This window comes from Bacillus rossius, chromosome 17 (assembly GCF_032445375.1).
Source record: "Bacillus rossius redtenbacheri isolate Brsri chromosome 17, Brsri_v3, whole genome shotgun sequence".
NCBI lineage: Eukaryota > Metazoa > Arthropoda > Insecta > Phasmatodea > Bacillidae > Bacillus > Bacillus rossius.
This window is the reverse complement of record NC_086344.1, coordinates 19,096,202-19,117,210: the sequence shown is the minus strand read 5'-3', so window position 1 is coordinate 19,117,210 and position 21,009 is coordinate 19,096,202. Positions and strand designations below refer to the sequence as shown.

The 21,009-nt window shown below is 38.8% G+C and overlaps 1 protein-coding gene across 1 annotated transcript in view; it reads right to left on the bottom strand.

Annotated features, from left to right (window-relative positions):
• The window catches only part of LOC134540584 (WD repeat-containing protein 91), a 47,677-nt gene extending 31,500 nt beyond the window's left edge, over positions 1–16,177 (bottom strand). Inside the window, exons 1-5 of the mRNA XM_063383411.1 lie at positions 15,924–16,177; positions 11,829–11,952; positions 6,656–6,796; positions 4,884–4,999; positions 730–926 (exon numbers count right to left, since the gene is read on the bottom strand). Coding sequence (XP_063239481.1) covers positions 730–926; positions 4,884–4,999; positions 6,656–6,796; positions 11,829–11,952; positions 15,924–16,115 — 770 coding nt within the window. The 5' untranslated portion in view covers positions 16,116–16,177. The remainder of the gene's footprint in view (positions 1–729; positions 927–4,883; positions 5,000–6,655; positions 6,797–11,828; positions 11,953–15,923) is intronic.
• Between the last annotated feature and the right edge of the window lie 4,832 nt (positions 16,178–21,009).

Sequence of the window (21,009 nt, the reverse complement as noted above, 5' to 3'; positions counted from 1 at the left end):
TGCTCGGACAATGACTGAATTATACAGCCTTCCTTCCCTTTGTGCAGGCAGTGTCCTGGGCTCGCTGACGTAATTCTCAGCCAATCACGGCGCATGGCAACAGAGGCTTCCTTGAATGCTTACTTCTGTTCCCATGACGCAGCGATTTTGTCTCTTTCTCACACTCCCGTGACCGTGACTCACGCGCCTAGCGTGTGAAACAAAGCCTCGGTCGTGGAATAACGAAGGAGAATTACGCCAGCACACCTTCCCACACAACGAAGACTGCAAAAAAAATAAATACTTCAAAAAACTTAACTTATATTTTAAAAATAAAAACAATAAACCTGGAGAATTACGTTCACAATAACTTCGAAAGGAAACAACATCATCGTTGAGGATTGTGTCGCGACTGGAAATACAGAGGCTGATTCTGTTTTTTTTTTTAAATTTTAGTTTATACTGTGCGGGCCTAATTTGTCTGTAGCAGTCCGTTCTGAGAGAAGTAATTAATGACAGTCTTGTAAGAGTGTGTTGCAAGTTGTGTTGTTTTGTATGACGTGAAATAGAAAATGTAGCTACTCAAAATTAAATCTTACAAATAATAATAATAATAATAATAATAATAATAATAATAATAATAATAATAATTGAACTAAAAAAAAATTGAACAAAAATTGGGCAAAATCATCTAACCTGAAGTTTGACAAATCGTTGTTACTGGACTGCATGAGGAAGGTTGTGACTCACAGGGCGATGACGTAGAAGTCGTCCATGAGCTCCGTGGCGGGGGGGACGTCCAGGCCGGGCCCCTCGGGCAAGGGCCCGGCGCGCGCGCTCTCGGCCAGCGCGGCGAAGCGCTGCCGCAGGGCGTCGTTCTCCTCCTGCAGCTTCTTCATGCGCGCCGCGTCCTCCTCGTAGCTCGCCAGCGTCGGCAGGGGCATGCACTGTCCACAGCCGGGGTCCACCCTCAGCGTTTACTTATTCACCTCCAGGGATGGTTGCTACGAAATCTAGCATCTATCAAGCGTTCGAAATGGTATTCCATCTTGAACACACTCGACACGTATTCAATCACTTTTTGTTGTTATTGAGGATTAAGGACAGTAAAAATCACAATATCACAATAGTTCATGGAATAGAAGTTGATGTGCAGCAGTGCCATCTAATGGCAGTTACATCAAAATTGACAGAATAAAAAAAAACCTTCTCCAAGAAAATACACTCTTGGTGCCAACTTTCATGGTGATCAGTCAAACGGTGTTGGAGTTAATCAACATCATATATACCAACATCCATTATATTTATTTATTTTATATATATTTTTTTTTCCAGGAAAGTTTTCCTTTTTCCCACTACCAGTGCTACTAAGTACTACGGTTATTCAGTAATTAATATCTCTTAGTTGTACTGTGCCACTTTTAGGTAATTTATGGCACGTAAAAATTTTTAGTTGTTTTTTTGTTAATTTGAGTTATTACTTTAGAATTATTAAAGGAAATTTTTATTTTAAGATATTTATATAGTTTTCCTTACCCTTTCAGCTCGGCATCTACAGCATTCTGTCGCCAAGCGGCAGTGTTCTTGTTTTATTTAGTGTTGTTCACAGCATTTCCTGTTTCCCGTGCGCAAGCACATCACGCCACTCTACCTCCCTCTACCCCCGCCCAACCTTCTTTCCAACAGTGCCAGAATCACGCAAAAGTCTTTCCCCATGCCCCACGCCTGAATCCTGTTCGCAACTCGGCAGCATCCTGGCCTGCCCACTTTTAGCCTTCCATGAACTACTTCTTGTGAAGTTGTTTTTCTAACCCCTCTGGCCCTAACTCCCATGTTTGAACTGCCCAACCTTTAGGTCCAACTTTTGCCACCCTGCACACTGATACACTGTGTAGCCTGCGTCCCTCTGCTCTCGCAGCAGTGCCACGAGTGAGTCCTTTGCGTCAGACGCAACCACCGTGCTCGTCTTGAGTTATTTTGCTGTGCAAGTGTTAGTGCTGGATTTGTTTCATTTTTTAATGTGCTAGCCGAGGTCGACTAGTGACCAAAAGCATTGAACGTCCCTACTTTCAACCAGTTCAGGAGTTGGGCTGGTAAAATAGAAATATTTTTTCATTAAAAAAGACAATTAATGTTTTCAGATTTTTACTTGGCTCTCTATTTGTTTTTAGCTTTTAAAGTAAGATTTTGCTTTAATGTGTTTTCAACCCACAAGGCAATACAGTAATTTTTTTGAATTTAATGATATTTGAGATTCAAATAGTTTGTTGACACCTGTTACGGGGAGGTATTTCATATGTTTATTGGTGGGAAGGTTGGGAGAAGTGGTTGGAAGTGATCACCCCCATGCTTTTTCTTTACCACATAGTCAACTCATACAATGGAATACTTACTAGTTAATTTTTCAGCCTGCCATTTTTTCAAGTTTGAATTATGTCCTTGTTTGCTCTGAAGTACTGTATCTATGGTTTTTTTTAGTGTTTTGTATTTTTATATTATTGGTGTTGTTTTGAAACTGAGTTATTGCATAAGTATGGAAATATATAATATTCATAACATTTTTAAAGTAAATATTCACAGAGAATTTTAAGATTGAGGTTTTTTTACATTTTGTTGGGAAAGTAGTTCACATTTTGATTGGTTGGGAAGGTCGGATATGTTATTGGAAGTGCGCACCAATGCCTTATCTGTAAAGACAAGATTTTATGGTTTTATTTTATAGTCCAATTTCATTTTTAAAACAGATGATTTCAGTTTTATTGTTTTTATATTTATAAAAGTTGTTTTGTAATACTTTCTCCACCAAAACAAGGGTAAAATTTATATGCTGCATTTTTATGGTAAAATAGTTTTTAATAAATTAGTTTACAACACATACATTCAGAATAATAAAAATTAATTAGCAAGCATTTATTGTATAAAATTTATCTTATAAGAGATGCACAATATAACAAATTAAATTAATATTTCTGATCCATGCACTTTGGTACAATTTTTTGTTCAGCCATTCCTTGAATTTCAAACAATAAAATATTCCTTTTTATATGTTTTGAATTAAGTTTTGGTTAAATGCTACCATGTTATATCATGGTATAATTTTAATTTTGGTGCTTTATGCTGTAGGTATTAACTTTCATTTTGGTTTCATGCGATGATTTGACATGCTTTTCGGTGTTATTTCGGTTTTATCGCAATTGACCACATAATCTTGACCCTACATATCTGCAATCCAATTGAATTATAATGTGAAATACTAGTTATATTAATTTTTTTCATACTGCCATTAATATTTTTAACTTTGATAAATTTTTATTACTCTGAATTAATTACATATTGTAAATGGTTTGTTTTGAAGACACTTTAATTTTTGAAGCAGATATAGTATGAATGTACATGTGTATAATTATGTAACAGAATTTTTTTTTGATGAACATAATAATTTTTTAGCATATTGACATGGCCGCGGCCTAACCGTCCTTATGCTAAGCGGGGGTTCGCGTCAATACATGTACTGAGATTAGTTTGTGGGCGCCACCGTGCAAGGGGCACGGACCCGGGAGAGACTCTTTTTCAGGGTCGCGACGTCGCCCATGTGAGGCGTGATTTTAACCCCCCTAAAGCCAATCCTAGTACTCGCCACTGGTCCGCTCTCAGCGTCGGGTACGCTCTTCACCTACACAGTGGGCTCTTACGGCGTCCCACACGCCGTCCCACACGCTGTCACACTCAGGATGTTGAAATAAATACAAATAAAATCGTATGCCCTGGTTTATTAGTTGCTACTTCGCCTACACCTTTGATTATGTCACACCACGCCTGCGGCACGAATCGGTTCACGTGGTGCGACCTGACCACATGGTCACACTCTACAATTAGGTAATTAGCATAAAAATTATGGTCACTCACACAATCATTTAAACAGTCCCCCCGACCGAGAGAAGCCCCGAGGAATTACGAACGAAAAATTTAAGATGATTAAGATTTAACAGAACTACTTAGCAGTGCAGGCAAGTGGTGAGGTCCCCGGGGTGCTGATGCGTCTGCTAAGGACTAGGCTGAGCTCAGGGCTCTCCTAGCTTAACATGGCGTCTCCACGCCGAACCAATTACTGTTATACCTATTTACGATTACGTGCCACAGGAAGCTACAGGTAAAACATGAAACACTCTTAATAATTAGATTACACCTAATGCACGATAAAAACTATTAACTAAAATTACAACTTATTATTCATGATAACCCTAGTCCGGCTTCGGTGGACTTCGGTTCGCCTCGTGCATGTTCGGTACGTATTTTCGTTGTTTATGCCTTAACTAAATATTAATTACTTAAAGTACATAAAACACTCCCGGCCGATCTGCCGTCACATGCCACTTGGGGGAAAATAAGCAAAAAAGAATTACAATGTTTATCTCTAGTTAAAGGGGTGTGGTGCACTGCTGCTACAGCTACGGGAAGTGGGCGAGGCTGACCAGGCTTCTGGGGAGCAGGCCTGGTTGATGTCAATATGTTGGAGAAAAGACTTGTTTACATGTTAAGGGAAGATGGTTTTTATGTATTTTGTTTACAATGATAATGAAACATGATAGATGGTAAATATTTTTTCGTTGAAAACGGAAACGTAATGACATTTAAGGAAAAATTTTATGTTTGATTAATATATTTAACCTCAATTTGTCACAAAACCAACCAAATTTCATATTGTTGTTACTGTATGTTCAATTTTTTTCTGGTATAAACTTCATCACTAAGACATTAGTGTGTGATACAATGAATATCATGAAAGTTCTATGAATTTTTACAGTTATCAAGAGTAGGACCAACAACCTACATTTGTTATATCCACATACGTCCCTTCCAAAAAAAAAAAAAAATGGTGGTAGCTTAATGGTCACATGACTCACCTGGAAAATAGTGGAGAGGAAGTTGTGCAATGATACCAACACTGTGTCCTGCCACTGGCGGGTGAAGTGAGCGGCAAAGCAAGGCACCTCTTCCGGGTTCTTCACGAACGGCAGCACTGAAACGAGTTTCGTACCGTACTTTAAACAGAGCATACAAATTGCTGCAAGTCCAAAAATTGGGGGTGGCCAACACACTCACCACTGTAAAAATTTGGCTATAATTTTCTGAGCCAGTAATATTATTGATGTGTAAAATCTTTGTTCTCAGTGTACAGCATTTTCTAGTAGTCATTCCACGAATGTAAAGGAAGTCGCTCAAACCAGAAATGTGTAACAACGGTGCTGCCATCTGTGGCGGATGATACGAACCAAAGTTCACACAAACAAAGGGAAACTTTATAGCAATAACTGTTCAGTGAATTTTAACAAGATGGGCAGTATTTTTTATAAAAAAATTCTTTGAAAATCTGGTGCAAAGCCAGTGTTTAGTATTTTTTCATTTTTTTTTTATTGGAGCAGTTTCATTATATGGTTTAAAATTTCTACAAATAATGATTCAATAGTTGATATAACTGCTTTGGCAGCAAATTCTAGCGGCGGGTGCAGCTGATACCAATACTAAAACATTTCATTGGTAAATTGTTACTTTATGTTTTGAAGCTAATATCAAGAATGCAATAATTTCTCAAACCTACCACCTTCCCACCGGCTTTCTCAAAGTAAATGACAGCAAGAAAATATAGTAACGAGAATTAAATATGTGTTGACCTCATGTTACGACACGCCTCTACAAAATCTCTGAACATTTAGGAGCTACGCAAAAATCTAGGAACCACCAATAAAAAATATGTATGTATGCTTTTGTGAGTAGTTAACTCTTAGAATTTATTAATTTATTTTAACATTAAAATATTAAATGGTATATAACATCAGTAATTAGAGTAAACTTATTATAATCAAAATACAATCCTGGTTTCTTGGACCCTGTCAATTTTGTACAAGATTTTGTACCAAAAAAATTGACTCATGTTTTCAAAATCACAGTATAGTTTATATTGTATATTTAGGTATCTTGGCAGAAGTTAGTTGCTAGCAAGGAAAAGTTAGGTGTTGTGGTAACCTGGCACTTAGGAATTGTATAGCCCTGTGTTACGACATTTCAAAACAAAAACATGTGAACGCGTCTTTCAGTACTCCCCAGAGATGTGTTAACATCTAAACTCGTTAACGAGCAAACTCATGTGTTATGTTGCGAATACACTTATAATACGAAACTCGAACACAAAATTAAATGCGGAATTATTTAAAATAGTGTCAAACATGTTAAATATACATGCAAACAATGTTTCCGACAATTTCTTGACACGAATCACAAGTAGTTTCATCACTGGCCGCTAGAAGCTACATCAACTACTACTGAATCATTTGATTAGCAGACCAAATTTTTAAACTATGTAATGAAACTGCTACGACAAAAGCGAAAAAGGCTTTGAAAAATACTAAACCCCAGCTTTGGACCTGACTTTCAACAAGGAATTTTATTAAAATACTGCCCATATTGTTAAAATTCATTTATCAGTTAAAACTAAAAGTTTCCCTTTGGCTATGTGAACTTTGGTTCGTGCCGTCCTCCGCAGATGGCAGCACCAAGGCTACACATTTCCATTCCATTCACGAAACTACTACTACCAAATGCCGTTGAGCGAGAGCTAAGATGTTACACATCAAAAATAATTGATTCCAATAAATGTAGTTCTGTTGCGTTGACTTACTGAACCAGTCTTTCCACTCTGCTTGTCCTTGCAGTTCAACGCTGTACTTGTTGAAAAACTCCGTCACTTTGTCTGGCTTGTTGTTCACCACTGCATTCACCAGGTACAGCTTCAGCACCGCACTCTCCAGTTTGCGAACCGCTGGAAAAAAGGAACAGTAACACATATTAAAAATAAAATCCACTCTTTGCTATTATTTATTTATTATTTATTATTTATTTATTTATTAAAATTTGTGACATGCACACCAACAGCCGAAGCTTTAGAGGTGTGCACAGAACAAGTAATACAAACACGACACATACAAGCGAATAAATACAACATAAACAGGATAATAATAGACGACACATACAAGCGAATAAATACAACCTACACAGGAAAATAAAGGACGACACAATAACAAACAAAACAAAACAAAACAGCAACTGAGATAATTTTAACTAATTGATCTAAAATTGGAAGAATAAACAGGATTATAAAATTACTCAGAATATTAGGGTAATCATAAAAATTAAAATTTGAAGTTTTTAATAAAATTTTCATATTTATTGAAATTTGAGATAAGTCTGTAAATTAAATCATTATTATTGTGTAAGGAACATAATAGGGATCGAAGGCGGCTTTTGAACTGCGGGACTCGAATACCAGAGTTATCAAGTAAGTATAAGCAATTAATTTTTGAACTATAGCACTTAAACACAAACAGGGCATCCAGATGGATGCGACGATTTGAAAGAGATTCTAATTTGGGTAATTGATGGTGTCTAGAACTAATTATTTTGAAAAATTTATTTTGTATGGATTCAATTTTGTCACTGTCGGTGGTGTTAATACTGTTCCAGATAACTCGGTGGTTAAGTTTGGTCAAGTATGACATCCCAGGGGTTCGAGCGGTTTTCTTACGGCAGGAGTCGGTTTTTTGGCATGGGTGCCGCAGTGTGGATGGGCACACAGACCCGCGTTTAAGGACCATGATGTAACCCGTGCGTGGGCAAGACTCGAAGTTACGCCTCTTCGTTCAACCACAGAAGCTGGCTTGCTCTGTGTGTCGGGCACCACACTATGACTTCACTGGTAGATGGTCGCTAGTGAGGCTCTTACGGCGTCCCATACGCCACTGTTCCTTCGCATGAATACTCAAGACTGTCTGGTGGTCAGGATTTTATTGACACATACTGTAAATTCATTACTCCACATACTAAACTAATTAAAATAGTTGTAAAACCAAAGGCCTGTGATCAATTTAGATGTGGACCAGAACACTATGTGACCTGGTCTAGAAAGTTAAGTCGGCGTTACATTTTAAATGTCCATCACTGAGATGAAATTATTTAGGCTAAACATAATAGGCCTCAAAAATAAAGTTTCAGATTAGTTAAAAAATGGTGGACACCAACAAATCTGATTCTCACGAAATGGAGTCAAGAGGGCGCGATCGCGGCAGTGGTCAGGGTGTCATGGCGGCATGGATCGTCTTCCAACGATCGTTTGCAGGTCTTGTTTGATGTTGTGTTGTTGGTAAAACAATGTTAACTCTTTAAAAACATTGCTTACTAATTTACAATTATCTGGAGCTAATAATAAATAATACATACATATTAAATTTAAAAACTAAACCTCTCAAGTGAGGATGCATTCCAAAATGTTTGCGCAAAGCGCTGCTCTATCCTTATTATACCACACCTGAAAAAATGGACACGGTTTGGGCACTGAAGCCACTCTTGCCTCTTCCGGGGCAGGATTGTGATGTCACAAGTGCACATGCCCGTCGCTGGCAGGGAGTTCAAACAATGAGCGATGAAATGTGGAAGCTGACAGGCCCCTGGCTGATGTCAAGTTTATTGCATTCATTACATATTTTATGTGTGTACATGTCTGCACAAAGATACCGAGGTTAATTACCAAGCAGCGGGCATGAGAAAAATATAAGAAAAAAGAAAATATTTAAAAATGCCATCTCTGGACAGGTCACATTAATAATTTTAAAAAATCAATTTAAAAAGTTATATATATGCATAAAAAATATTTTTTCCTAATAGTAATGGTTTCATATAAAACCATAACTGATGTTGTTGTAGATCTGCATGTAAAAAAAAGATGATACAAAAATAGTAAGCACAAGTTGCAAGTTTGTATTACATATTGATTACTAGCGACCCCACCCAGCTAATGCAAGAATGTAATCTAATAATGCAGTGTCATTTAGATTTATTAAGTAAGTACTTATTAGTAACAATTTCTCGTAAGAGGCCGATGTTAACAAAAATTTGTAACCATACCAGCACGTACTACCTTTACGCTATAACTAAAGAATTTCTTCGTAAACAACGTTGACAGCTTTTCTTTCCCCATGAGACACCACATATACTGTTAAGAAGTCACACATGAGAGGGCTACATATAGCTGTTCATGTGAAAAGCACTCAATGCTCAAATCTATTCCTGCAACTGTGGGTCATCCTTAGAATATAAACATACGCTATTGTGGACTTTCCTGTAAAATTTTTTAATACCTATAGTTCTGTAGTACATTAATTTAATGTCTCAGTCATGTACAAGTCAGATTAGATGTCACAGGGCCTTGAACGTAGATAGTTGCCACCGTATGATTATTGGGCACACGGATCCAGCGGAGACTCCTTAGCAGTGTCCTGACGCCGCCCATGTGTGGATGAGACTCGAACTGCCCCACTTAAACCTCCTCAACCCTTCCGGACCTGATTGATCTGGGCGTCGGACACGCTTACTCGAACAGCACCTGATACCAGAAGTCGATCCAAGAGAAAGAATAGAACACATCTCAATGTTGGCACACTTTATTACTTAGCACGATTACGTACACTTCTCTCATTATAACGGTAAAAACGCCTCGCAGCACAAATCTGCACAGTTGTGGTCGGTCACCCTTGTGGCCAACAAGCTCTTCACGCAGTAATTTCAAAAATTCTAAAAAGAGTTAAAATTAATTAACTAAACAGCCTGTCTCCTGACGTAGGCCCCGACGATAATACTGAAACGATTAAAAATATTTAAGTGTGTAAACACAAGTAATGGGTCAGTGAAAGCAAGCGACAAAGTCCCCGGGGTGCAGACTCTTCCTACCTCGGGCGGTGATGGTCTGAGACTGGGGCCGGATGTCAGGAAATGGCCAACGACCAAGTCTCTTCCCGCCTCGCCGATGACAGTTATTATTTACCAGATGCGTGCCGGTTATGTTACAAAACTTATAGATAAAATCACTTCGCATAATTAAATCAAATTTTGTTATGCTAAAAAACCCTTTACAATAACTTTATTCTAACATATAAAGTTTTCAAATAATATTGCTGCTCAGGGGTGAGTTGCGGAGTGTCCGAGTCCGCCTGAGTACAACAGAATTAATGTTATTTGATAAAAGGTTGTGCGTTGTAGCTGAAAAGAATCAGAGCCCTTGGGAAATGAAGAAAACAAATTACAAAATTGTATTGAAATGTATTTATGGGAACATCACACTGCTCCTAGTGGTAACCACTCACACCCTTCTCCGGGCCGTTAGAACGCTATTTGAATGCCGGCACACGTCACAATTAAGATCTCTCTGCTATCTTTCAATTTCACATGACTGTATTATACACAGAAACCTATCGGAAGAAATTCTATAAATGCTGGTGAAAACCACATCAAAATCCATGGTGTAGTTTAAAAGCAGTTAGCGAACAGACAGGCAGACCCAGATAGTGACTTTGCTTTAAACATTTGGAGAGATAACTCAAATATTCAGAGACAGAATTGAAAATGTGTCCAATTATGATTTTTTTTTTTCCTTCCTTTTTTGTTCTTTTAAAAGCTATACATTCAAGGAAGCACACTCTTGTAAATGTTGAGGCAGCTTGTTGAATTGCTTGCTTCCTGGGTTCGGTCAATTCTGTTCCAAGGCTAGGTTGACAAGAAGTGTATGTAGAAAGTTTTTAATTCTTATACTGCGATCATATAAAAGATTAAACTTCTTAAAGAATGTAGGGATTGTAGACAAAACAATATGTAGTAAAGAATGTGATGAGTTAAAACTCGAAATAATTATGTGCTAATTTTGACATAAAATTTGAAGACTTACCTCAATGACTGAATTGACCAACTAAAAAAAAACATGTGGCACCTTCTGCTATTTCATCATAGGAACTAAGGGTCAATGTGGAGCAAATCAGTTTTCTTCAAGGAAATAAAGCTAATAATAACGGAAGTGGGTAGTTTGCTAGTAGGATCAGATTAATAATACTAAAATCTTTGTTGAACTATTTTTATTCTCACAAAAAAAATTATTCTCCATTAACAACATTCACTTCAATTATCATTCGCCTTATTTTTCAGAAGCTGCTACCTACTCTAAAAAATTACATGGCTCAATTTTTTAGGCCAGCCAAGAATGTATCACCCAGGTCGGACGGAAAATATGTATTCACTCTATAGTGCATCTCATCCTTAGATTGCAGTGTGAATTTAAATGGGCATTTACTTTCTTTTTCCAGTGCACGATTTCTGCCATTAGCTCTGTGTTTGTTTCTGTGTGCTCAGTTGCCAGATGTAAGTCACAGAGCGCAAAAGTTCCAGACACCACTTTGCAATGTAATGAGAATCTGTTCAATGTACTGGAGCAATTTTATTTTCTACTGTAAAATTTGGAATGAGAATTGTGGAAATACATTATCCTGGTGTGTTTCATAAAGAGTATCATCTGATAATTTCAATATTTTTATTTTTTATTTCTAAGGTGATATAATTGAAATTTTAAGAAGTTCGGCTCTTTTCAGCATTGCACATACATTCATGGAATGCCTTGTTATTAATAGTGAATTAAGTGTTACAAATAGAAATAATAATTGATGTTTGGCATTTTATTATATTCTTCTGTTGGCATGACTACAACTGCAATAAGAATGTCAGTAGACACTATTTTATGGTCTTAAAAAAAATCAAGAAATTATTAATTTAAAAATTATATTTAAACTCATTATGATTAATGATGTTATACAAAATAATATTTTTAATTCTAACAATCTGGGTGGTATAAATCTGGCAACAGTGTTGGCAATTTCCTCTGTACTGCAATCTAAGCATGAAACAGACTATAAGAGCTGTCCAACCAACCTGGACTCGTACAACAGATGAAACGATGGAAGATTCCAGGCACCACGTACCAGCTGTGAAGTGATGCTCCAACCTGCTGAACATTTTCTGGTCCATGTGACTCCACAGCTCTCGCAGCGACACCAGATCATACACTGCGACATACTGCATCAGCTGGTCAACTATCTTGTCCACCTGATGAGGGCAAAATGAAAATTGTAGCTTTGTTATTTCAAACCCGACTCCACAAGTAAACAAACAATTAAACACAAGACGATCAACTACCAACATTTTATCTCACATTATCGAAAGGACATGTGACCTACAGAAAATAACTCATTTTATAACAGTAATTGTACATGTCGACACATTGCACTTGGTAGTCATATTCATGTTGCGATAAAATGTAAAAATTATAATAAAATTTCTGAAATTTTTTTTTTACTTGCATGTTTCTCAATCATTATCTATGCGGGCACTGTGATACTTCAAGTAGTTTACCATGATTAATTCATTTTAAAAAGAGATAATGTTAGGTAAGTTGCATTAAAAATATTGTAACATCATGACAATGGTTGGTTGAGTCAGATTGCTTACATTAAAAGTAAATTATAATTGTGTGGGAGTTCAAATAATTTAAAATTTGTGAACTTTTATTAGGTTCAAGGTTAATCACATTAGGTAAAATATGTGAATAGTTGAGTTATCTTTATAAAAAATACTATCAAATAGTATAAATGGTTGGTTAAGGCCCCCGCCTAGCCGGCACACACACGGTCCGCAGAGCTTCAGGAAAAACAACGCAATTTGATAGCCACTCAAGATATCCCAGTGGGGTCTGCTTACGAAAAGAATTTAAGAGTTCTCTGAGGGCCAAAAAGTACTTTTGATTTCTGATGAAGTTTTTAAACGGTATTTTTAGAAGAGTTAAAATAGCTAAAACGCGTGTTTTCAGAGTAATTTTTAGGCATAAAACAACCGGTACAGATTCTTGAAAGTACTTAAGGGACTTGCATTACACCTTTATCTTCATTCCTCAGGCCATATAATGTTACGGTCACCGCTCAATGCACGACGAGAAGACTGCGCGCCAGTCCAGAGGAGACACCGCGCTAGAAGCACCAGCCAGCGTCGCGCTTATCATCCCGCCTCAATAACGCACATACACCCCTGACGAGGCGGGCCACTTAAGTGAAGTAAGCTACATTTTATATTGGTAATTCGTAACCAATCGTTTAAATTATTCTATGTATTGGGTCTTTTCTAGATAGCGATACCAGGAAATGCAAAAGCTTTTTACATGTTGAAAAAAAAAGTATAGGAAATAATGATGTCATAGGAGTAGGTGAATAAGGTTGGAATCAAGTCTTGGTAACAATGGAGTTGACAATGTTGACGTATGGTTGTTTCATTGTTTGGGAAGTAGTAAGCTTCATATTATAAGTATATTTGGAACATGAGGCCACATTAATTTGCTCGTTACCAAAGTTAGATATTAAACATCACTGGTGAGTACTGAAAGTATTGCTAAAAAAAATTAATTTTTTGCATGTTCGCCATCATTGGGGGAATTTATACTGCTTCTTTGCTTTGTGAGTTAAGGGCAGTAATTGAAGTTACAGTCCGTGTGTGATGTGTCATGTTCGTAATAAAGAAAGTTACAAAGATCAAGAAATGTCAGCATCAAGTACACAAATTGTTACTAAACTATGTTGGGATTGACTGAAGAGAAAAACGTAGAGGCGAAATTAAATTCCAAAAAGAGTTAAGTCTGATATGTACAATAATAGTGTGAATGGAAGAATTAAGCGTGATGGTTAAATGAAGGTGTAGATGTAAGCATAAGGTCAAATGTGAAATTTAAAACGTAAGGTTAGCACTCGTTTCGGTAACGTTACATGTTAATTCTACGTTAGGTAAGCTACATTATAAATACTTCACTATAGTCTGGATGGAAGAGAGTAATGTGAGATAGAGGTTGGTTATCGCTTAATGAATAAGCAAAGGGAAACATGAGTTTTAGCCAGAGTACTGAAGATGCAGTATTTTTCACTTAATTTATGTAAATTAATGGTTTTGGGTATCATAATGAAGACTAAAATTCTACCCAGTCTAGTTTGGTTTTTGATACCTATATTTAATTTTTTTTAAATTGAGCATTTTCATGATCTAATTTTCATGGTATCATGAAGTAGACTACAGTCCCACCCTGTCAGGTCTATTTTGCAATACTGGTACTTAATTGGTTGAAGTTGAAACATTTTGAGGTAATTTTTCTCTGTATCGTGAACTAGAACACAGTCTCATCTAGTTAATTCTATTTTGCTATAACAGTATTTCATTCCTCATAGTTTAACACTTGAGTAGGCCTATTAATTTTCTAGATACCGCTGTTAAGTTGTAATGTCTACTGACATATTTCAATGATATTTAAAAACTGTAAAATAGAATAGAGAAAGGGGGATTATATTTTATGATATAGGAAAAATATAATATTAAAAAATTTAATGTGTTTGTAGTTCCCAGCCCAAAACCCCCATATTCCCGCGCTTGTCCCATAATAAAGTAGGGATGGTAATGCTGTAAGCAAGCCATCATGGTGACGTTATCAGTATTATGGTATCGCAATCTAGAAAAGTCCCACAGTATTTTTACTTAACTATTGTCTGCTATACTAAAAAAATAATAATTTTTAAACTAATCCAACCTACCATCCACCATATTATAAAAGTGTTTTTAATGTAGCTCACCTAACCTTGCTGACTGTTCTCACAATAGAACAGTATTTGTAATATGAGACCTAACACCTTGTTACAACATGGTAAACTACTGGCAAGGAATTTTTTTTTTCTTCTGAAAATTGGCTTTTAACAGAAACACCCAAAATTTTAGCTTTGTTACTTCAAACCCGAATCGACAAGTAAATAAACAAAAACAACACAGACAAACAAATTACATTTATCTTACTATATTGAAAGGACACATAACCTACAGAATGTAACTCCGTTTATAACAGTAATCGTACATCTCGACACGTTGCACTTAACGGTTTATTTTTTTTTTTTTATTACTTATTAACCTGCAATTGGGCTTTCACCCGGTGGCAAGAACTCCCACTCACACCCCTCTCCCCCCCCCCCTCCATCAGCTTTCTCCTCAGCTCCCTCCCATCCCTGACCTCCACCATTTCCTCCCCCAGCCCATTCCACTCCCTCCCCGTCCTCACCAGGAAGGTGTTCCGCCCTCTCTCTGTCCGCCTCCACACCCTCTGGAGCTTACATCTGTGGTCTCTTCGTCCTCTGTACTCCCCTCTATGTACTTTGCTTCCCAATTGCCCCCATCCCCCTTCCCCCTTCAGCACCTTGAACATCCTGACCAACCTTTCCACTCTTCTTCTCCTCTGTAACGTTTCCCACCCCAACTCCTTAATCATTTCCGTTGGGCTATGCAGTTTCCCATCCTGCCCCTCCCTCCTTCTCCACATTCCCATCACCCACCTAGCCGCTCTGCGCTGCACCCCTTCCAGCTCCTTCACCTCAGTCACCAGGTAGGGGTCCCAGACCGCCGCCGCATACTCCAACATTGGCCTGACCAATGTGGAGTATGCCTTCTCCTTTGTCCTCCTCCCAGCTCCCTGCAGGGTCCTACCAAGCAACCCCAGCGCCTGCCTTCCCCTCTTGACCACCCCCTCTATGTGCTCCGCCCATCCTAGGTCATTTTTCAGTGTCACCCCCAGGTACTTATATCCTGCTGCCTCTCTTATCTCCTGCCCCTTCCAGTAATATACATTTCGTGTGACTTTCCTCCTCTTTGTAAATCTGACAACTTTTGTCTTACCAACATTCAAGGACATTCCATTTTTCTCCGTCCATTGCTCCAACCTTATCAAGTCCTCTGCTAAACATCCCCCTTCCCCCACAACCTCATACACTACACAGTCATCTGCAAATAGCCTCCATCTGGCTTTCATGCCCTCCCCCAGATCGTTTATCATAATTGTGAACAACAGAGGCCCCAGCACACTCCCCTGTGGCACCCCCGACGTCACTTCCCCCTCCTCGGAGCTTTCCTCACCCACTCTCACTCTTTGTCTTCTATTCCTCAGGAAATCACCCACCCACTCAGCTCATTTAACTTAACGAAACCCTTACTGGTAATTTTCTTACCCTGAACCCCTTGTCTTTATCAGTTTTTAGGTCCGAGTCGAAAGCTTTCAGAGTTCCCCCGAAACCTCTGAACAGCAGGTATTCACGAATTAACTCGTCCATGTACTGGATGTGCGACATTTCATTCGTAACAATAATTGTATATATTTTCAATTCAACACATTTTTGACACACAATTTCAGGCACTAGCATTAATTTTCCATTTGACCCAACGGCGAATTTGACAATTCTTACAATCAAAACATATACGTATGTTGTTATGTCAAGCTTCGAGCATATATCATATACATCATAGAGAGCTTATTCGTCTTTTCTTTGGGAAACCAGGTTTATATTTAAACAGCTGATTAAAGGCAACTCGCTGTATACCTCCCATAACAATAAATGTAGTGTCTGACTTTCGTGCGTAATATTTTGTTTGTGTTAGCTGCTGTTTCTTCTTATATCTGTAACTGCGTCCGTAAGAGATTGTAGGTTTGGTTTCTATAGTTAAATGTATTAATTAACCAAAATGTATATACATTATTAATGAATGTGCCTAAAGAATGTTTTTTTGGAAATTACATTATTTAACACCGAAAAACAAGCGTTGTTTAGCCTAATTCAAATGTATTAAATTAATATGGTTGCTTTTTGTGTTGCGTATGGATGTAATCAAAGATTTAAAAAAGAAGCAGTGTTTAATTTCACAGATAAGTTTGTGAATAAATATATTTAATTTAAGGGCTTTAAAACAAGTTAGATGTAATGAACTCTTGAGATCTGGCTATAACTGTTTTAAACTTCGTTAATTTAGAATTTTTTCGCCTTTTACGAAAGATCAACATCTGTGGAATCAGCTCGTGCGTGAATCGGGGTTTTTGGTGATTATAGTTAGCTTTCGACTACGATTCGTGTGCGAGATGAATCCTGGACGACTCCTGCATCAGAAAAAATGAATGTGAGTTTATCTCTTCATTAATTCGAACATAAAATGCTATTTACAAAAGCTCATTTTTCCTTTGTGAATTGTGTAAACAAACTTGGGGTAGTATGTGCACCAGCGTGGCCAACTGCCGCAGCGGCCATTATTTGCTTGACTTGAGCTGAGAACTATTGTGACTGAGTACTGAAAACTTTCATCTGTCATTTAATTTATATATAAATATTCCCCTGTGTTGTTGCTTTGTACAGATCCTGTAAATTTAAGTAATAATAACAGTTACGAACTTTTTAATTTTCTTAAACGCTGGATAATAATCAACTAGGTACTGCCTATGTCCGGTCAAATTATTCTTATGTTGTGTTGTCCCAACTTTTCTCGGTGCTTCATCCTGTGGTTCATTGGTTTTTGTCATGAAAAATCGGGGACGCGAATTTGTGTCGAAAAGAATAGTGACTATTCCGCCTAAACAATGGCAAAAAACGGATTTGTGTCGAATCGGAATAGTCACTATTCCATACAAAATTTAAATCTCACAAGTTGGCACGGATTTGTGCCGACCCGGAATAGTCACTATTCCGGCACAGCCTGTGATTCCGGTTCGACACATTTCCGTGTAGTGAAGATTCCGGGTATGGTGGAAGTCGGGTTAGTTGTATGCGGAAAAGTGTGGAATTCATATAGTTTGGTCTAGGGATGGGTAGTTCGCGAACTACCAGTTCATTTGGAACTGTTCTGACGAGTTAACTAGGTGACTAGTTCGCTGTTACCAAAAACAATCGTTCTTTCGTTCTTTGCGTGTTTCTCTTCTCCTACTCTGTTTGGTCCTTACTGCGCATGCGCGAAAGATTACCCCCCCCCCCCCTTGCCAACCACTGTCACCCAATATGCCACGTCTTTCTTTCTTGCTTTCTTCCCTCTCTTACGTTTGTTCTTTATTTTGTCTCATCTCCCCCCTAACGTCGTACATTGAACAGAGTTTGCGCAGGGAAGGACAGCCGTAGTCGGTCTGTATATTCACGATTTCAGCTGCTCCGTCGTCACACAGTTCTCGTAGCCATTTCTTCTGTTCGGGTCCGGCAACGTAGATTATACCACGCGGATTTTGCAGTAGTAAATCTTGAAGTGTGTTTTTCACTTGGTGGTACGGAATTTTTCCTTCGTCCCACTCTAGTCCATGATAATATTTACATAACCATTCGTTCGACCGTTTACTTTTTTCGTCTAGTAGTTTCCATAGATACGGGGGTCGGAAGCTGCGGGTTCGAGTCCGCCCGTCGTGAGTGACGGCAATTTCCTTGAGCACGAATCCATTTTGGCTCTGGAAACCCTGCAGGTTGCAGTACATCTTGTCGCTAGCAACGGTTGGTCGTAACTAAATTAATATCGAAAACGAAACGGTATTTATGTCAGAATTTTCACAAGTTTGTCTCTACAATTGTACGATGCAAGCCGATCGTGAAGTATCAGACAAAAAGCATAGGTGTTTGGTGGAATATTTCCGCTAGTCGTTATCTCGATCCTACAGTCGATGATGTTTGAATTTATACGATCATCCTGTTTGGAAACGTCAAACACCATTAACGGAGCCTTGTTCTTGAAACTGTCAGGACTCAGTATCGGTGACTGTCTCCGCCCATAGTAAGCTTGCTGAAACTTGGCGTACATTTGATATGCTAGAAGATATCTTCCACTTTCAAAATCCATGTTCATGTCAACGTACGGATAACTTTCGCTGTTTAAAAATATTTTTACATTGCGTATTTGACAGTTATCGAATACGGAGCGACTTACTCCTGCATTGAGCTGTCTTCCGGTCTGAAGCCCAACGATGATGTATCTTGGTTTTTCCGTAGCGAAGCTGGACTTTACTATCCAATTGATACGCTGACTATGAGGCAAGCCAGGATAAGTTTCCAGGCTCCAGGATCGGAATGGCACATCGAAGTTCTTGCCATTTTCTATGTTCTTCAACATCTTGACTCGTTCAACGGTGCTCACTTGGATGTGGGGCAGCATCCACTCGATAGACTGTAGTGTTAGCGAGACATCTTGAGGGTTTTCTGCAGCGGCGACAATTGCATTAATGTGCGTGTTGGCTAGAAGCAGTACGAGCTCTTGTTTCGAATTAATGATTATATGCTTGTAGTCCTCAGCGAATCCGAGAAGCATGAACAGAGGAACACAAACTTCGAACTTCCCTTCGGCATAAACCGGAAGCTTATATTCATCCTCGAGAGCCCAACCGGCCATCTTTGCAGCAGACAGTTCATTTGGCGTGAGCGAAAGGTAATTTTTCATAGCAGATGTTATGCCTACATCTCTCGTCTGGTCTACCTCGACGCCATTGAGTACATATGTAATGCGCTCGATTAGGTGAAGAATACCATTGCAGGATATTGATGTCGTTGTCGGGTGCATACCATCCGCTTTTGTAAGCGTGCCTCTTATACGTAGAAATGACTGCGAAGGTAAAGTACAAATATCTTGGTGCTGTAAAGCAATGCGTACTTCCGATGGTAGTGCGTACGGTCCGAGCAGGAAAGGCTGGTACTCGTGCAATTCCATTTTCGTAATGCTGTCTTCAAAAATGACCGGATCTTCCACGTTGAGGATTTCGTCTTCCATATTTATTCGGCACTTGTCCAATACTGAGAAGATACTTTATGTTGTCAGGTGTTAATGCACCGATGTCTGGTAGAGAACTGTTCTTATTCACGGCAATACGATTTCTTTTATAACTGTTCGGTGTTACGAACTTTATGCCCATCGCTTCAAGTGCAGACGTAATGTAATTTCTTCGTCTTGAAAATTCACCAATCGTCCTCGCTGGTCAACGATTCGGACGACGACTTCGTGTGCGCACTTCACGACGACTGGAACGTAAATGATACTTTGCGGTACTTCTACCAGTTTATATCCTGGTGGGACCATCGGCGAAAACTCGTGCAGCATGTTGCTTAGTCTTCCGTTGAGATACGTTCCACTTGCCAAATTACAGTTTATTCTTATGACATTCACAGGCAAAATGTTTACTGCGCACGTAGATTCGTACGTTCTTCCTGTATCATACACCTTTGATTCGAATCCGAGCATGGTACCTATGGTGCCAGGTTTCGTAAAGTCGACATTTTCACTGCATGTTAGAATACTTTTTTGAGTGTTTGGATTTCCACGCAGTTGAAAGTCTACATCCTGTGGTAACATATCCCTGATGTAATTTGCAATGTCGTCAATTTCATAAGAGCCAACAAACAGGTAACTGTATTTCATGAGCGGACCCACCGCTTTTCAGGAAGCAAATCTTGCAGTTTTCCTCGTCGATATTAGGTATGGCATTATACGTTTGAAAGTCTACGAGTCCGATACACCATTCTCCATCTAAATCCAGAGGCGGGAAATGAACCGCCCGCAGTTCAGATGCGTGACCTGTCAAGGTAAGTGTTATCGACATGACTAATAAATTAACATCACTGCACAACCTTTAAGTAGCAATTTATATTTGTCAGCTAATTTTTGTTTGTTAAAAAGCGAAGACACAAGTGTCCGCAGTTTGTTTGATTAGGCCTCTGTTCCATTTCGTAATTGTAAAACAACGTAGTGGACCGGCCCAGGTACTGTCGCAGTTCTGGCGGAGGCCGTAAATTACCGAAACTGTCGTAGTAAGTGGCTTTTTTTTTTTCCAGACTTTATGTACGCCACCCAGTGCGTGCCTCGACCCGACGACGTGTCTAAATTAATTATGGCGCGCTCACGTGTCTTTGGCTTGCTGGGCAAAGTGTCTCGCATAAACACACCGCGGAAATTTGGTATTTTCAGTTTGCGTGCGTACTTTATTAAATCTACGTTGGTGAGCGGTCGTTTTGGTAGGGAACTTAGGATTTTTTCATTCGTTTCTTTCTCATGCCTCGGCCTGTCTTGTGAGGTCGCAAGTAGAGTCCTGCACCGTTTTTTTTACCGATGGCAATGGCTTCCATGCTAGCATTGTGTCGCTGTGCTTCTTTTAACTGCTTGCGCTCATTCTTCGAAGTGTTGACTGCCCGCACTATACCGCTCGTTGCACCGATGAGGCCGCAGAGAGCACCCAATGCAGGCAAAAGCAAAGGAAGAAATCCTCCTATAATCTTCTTGTCGAGAGTTTGTAATTTTTGCTTGGCTTTTTGC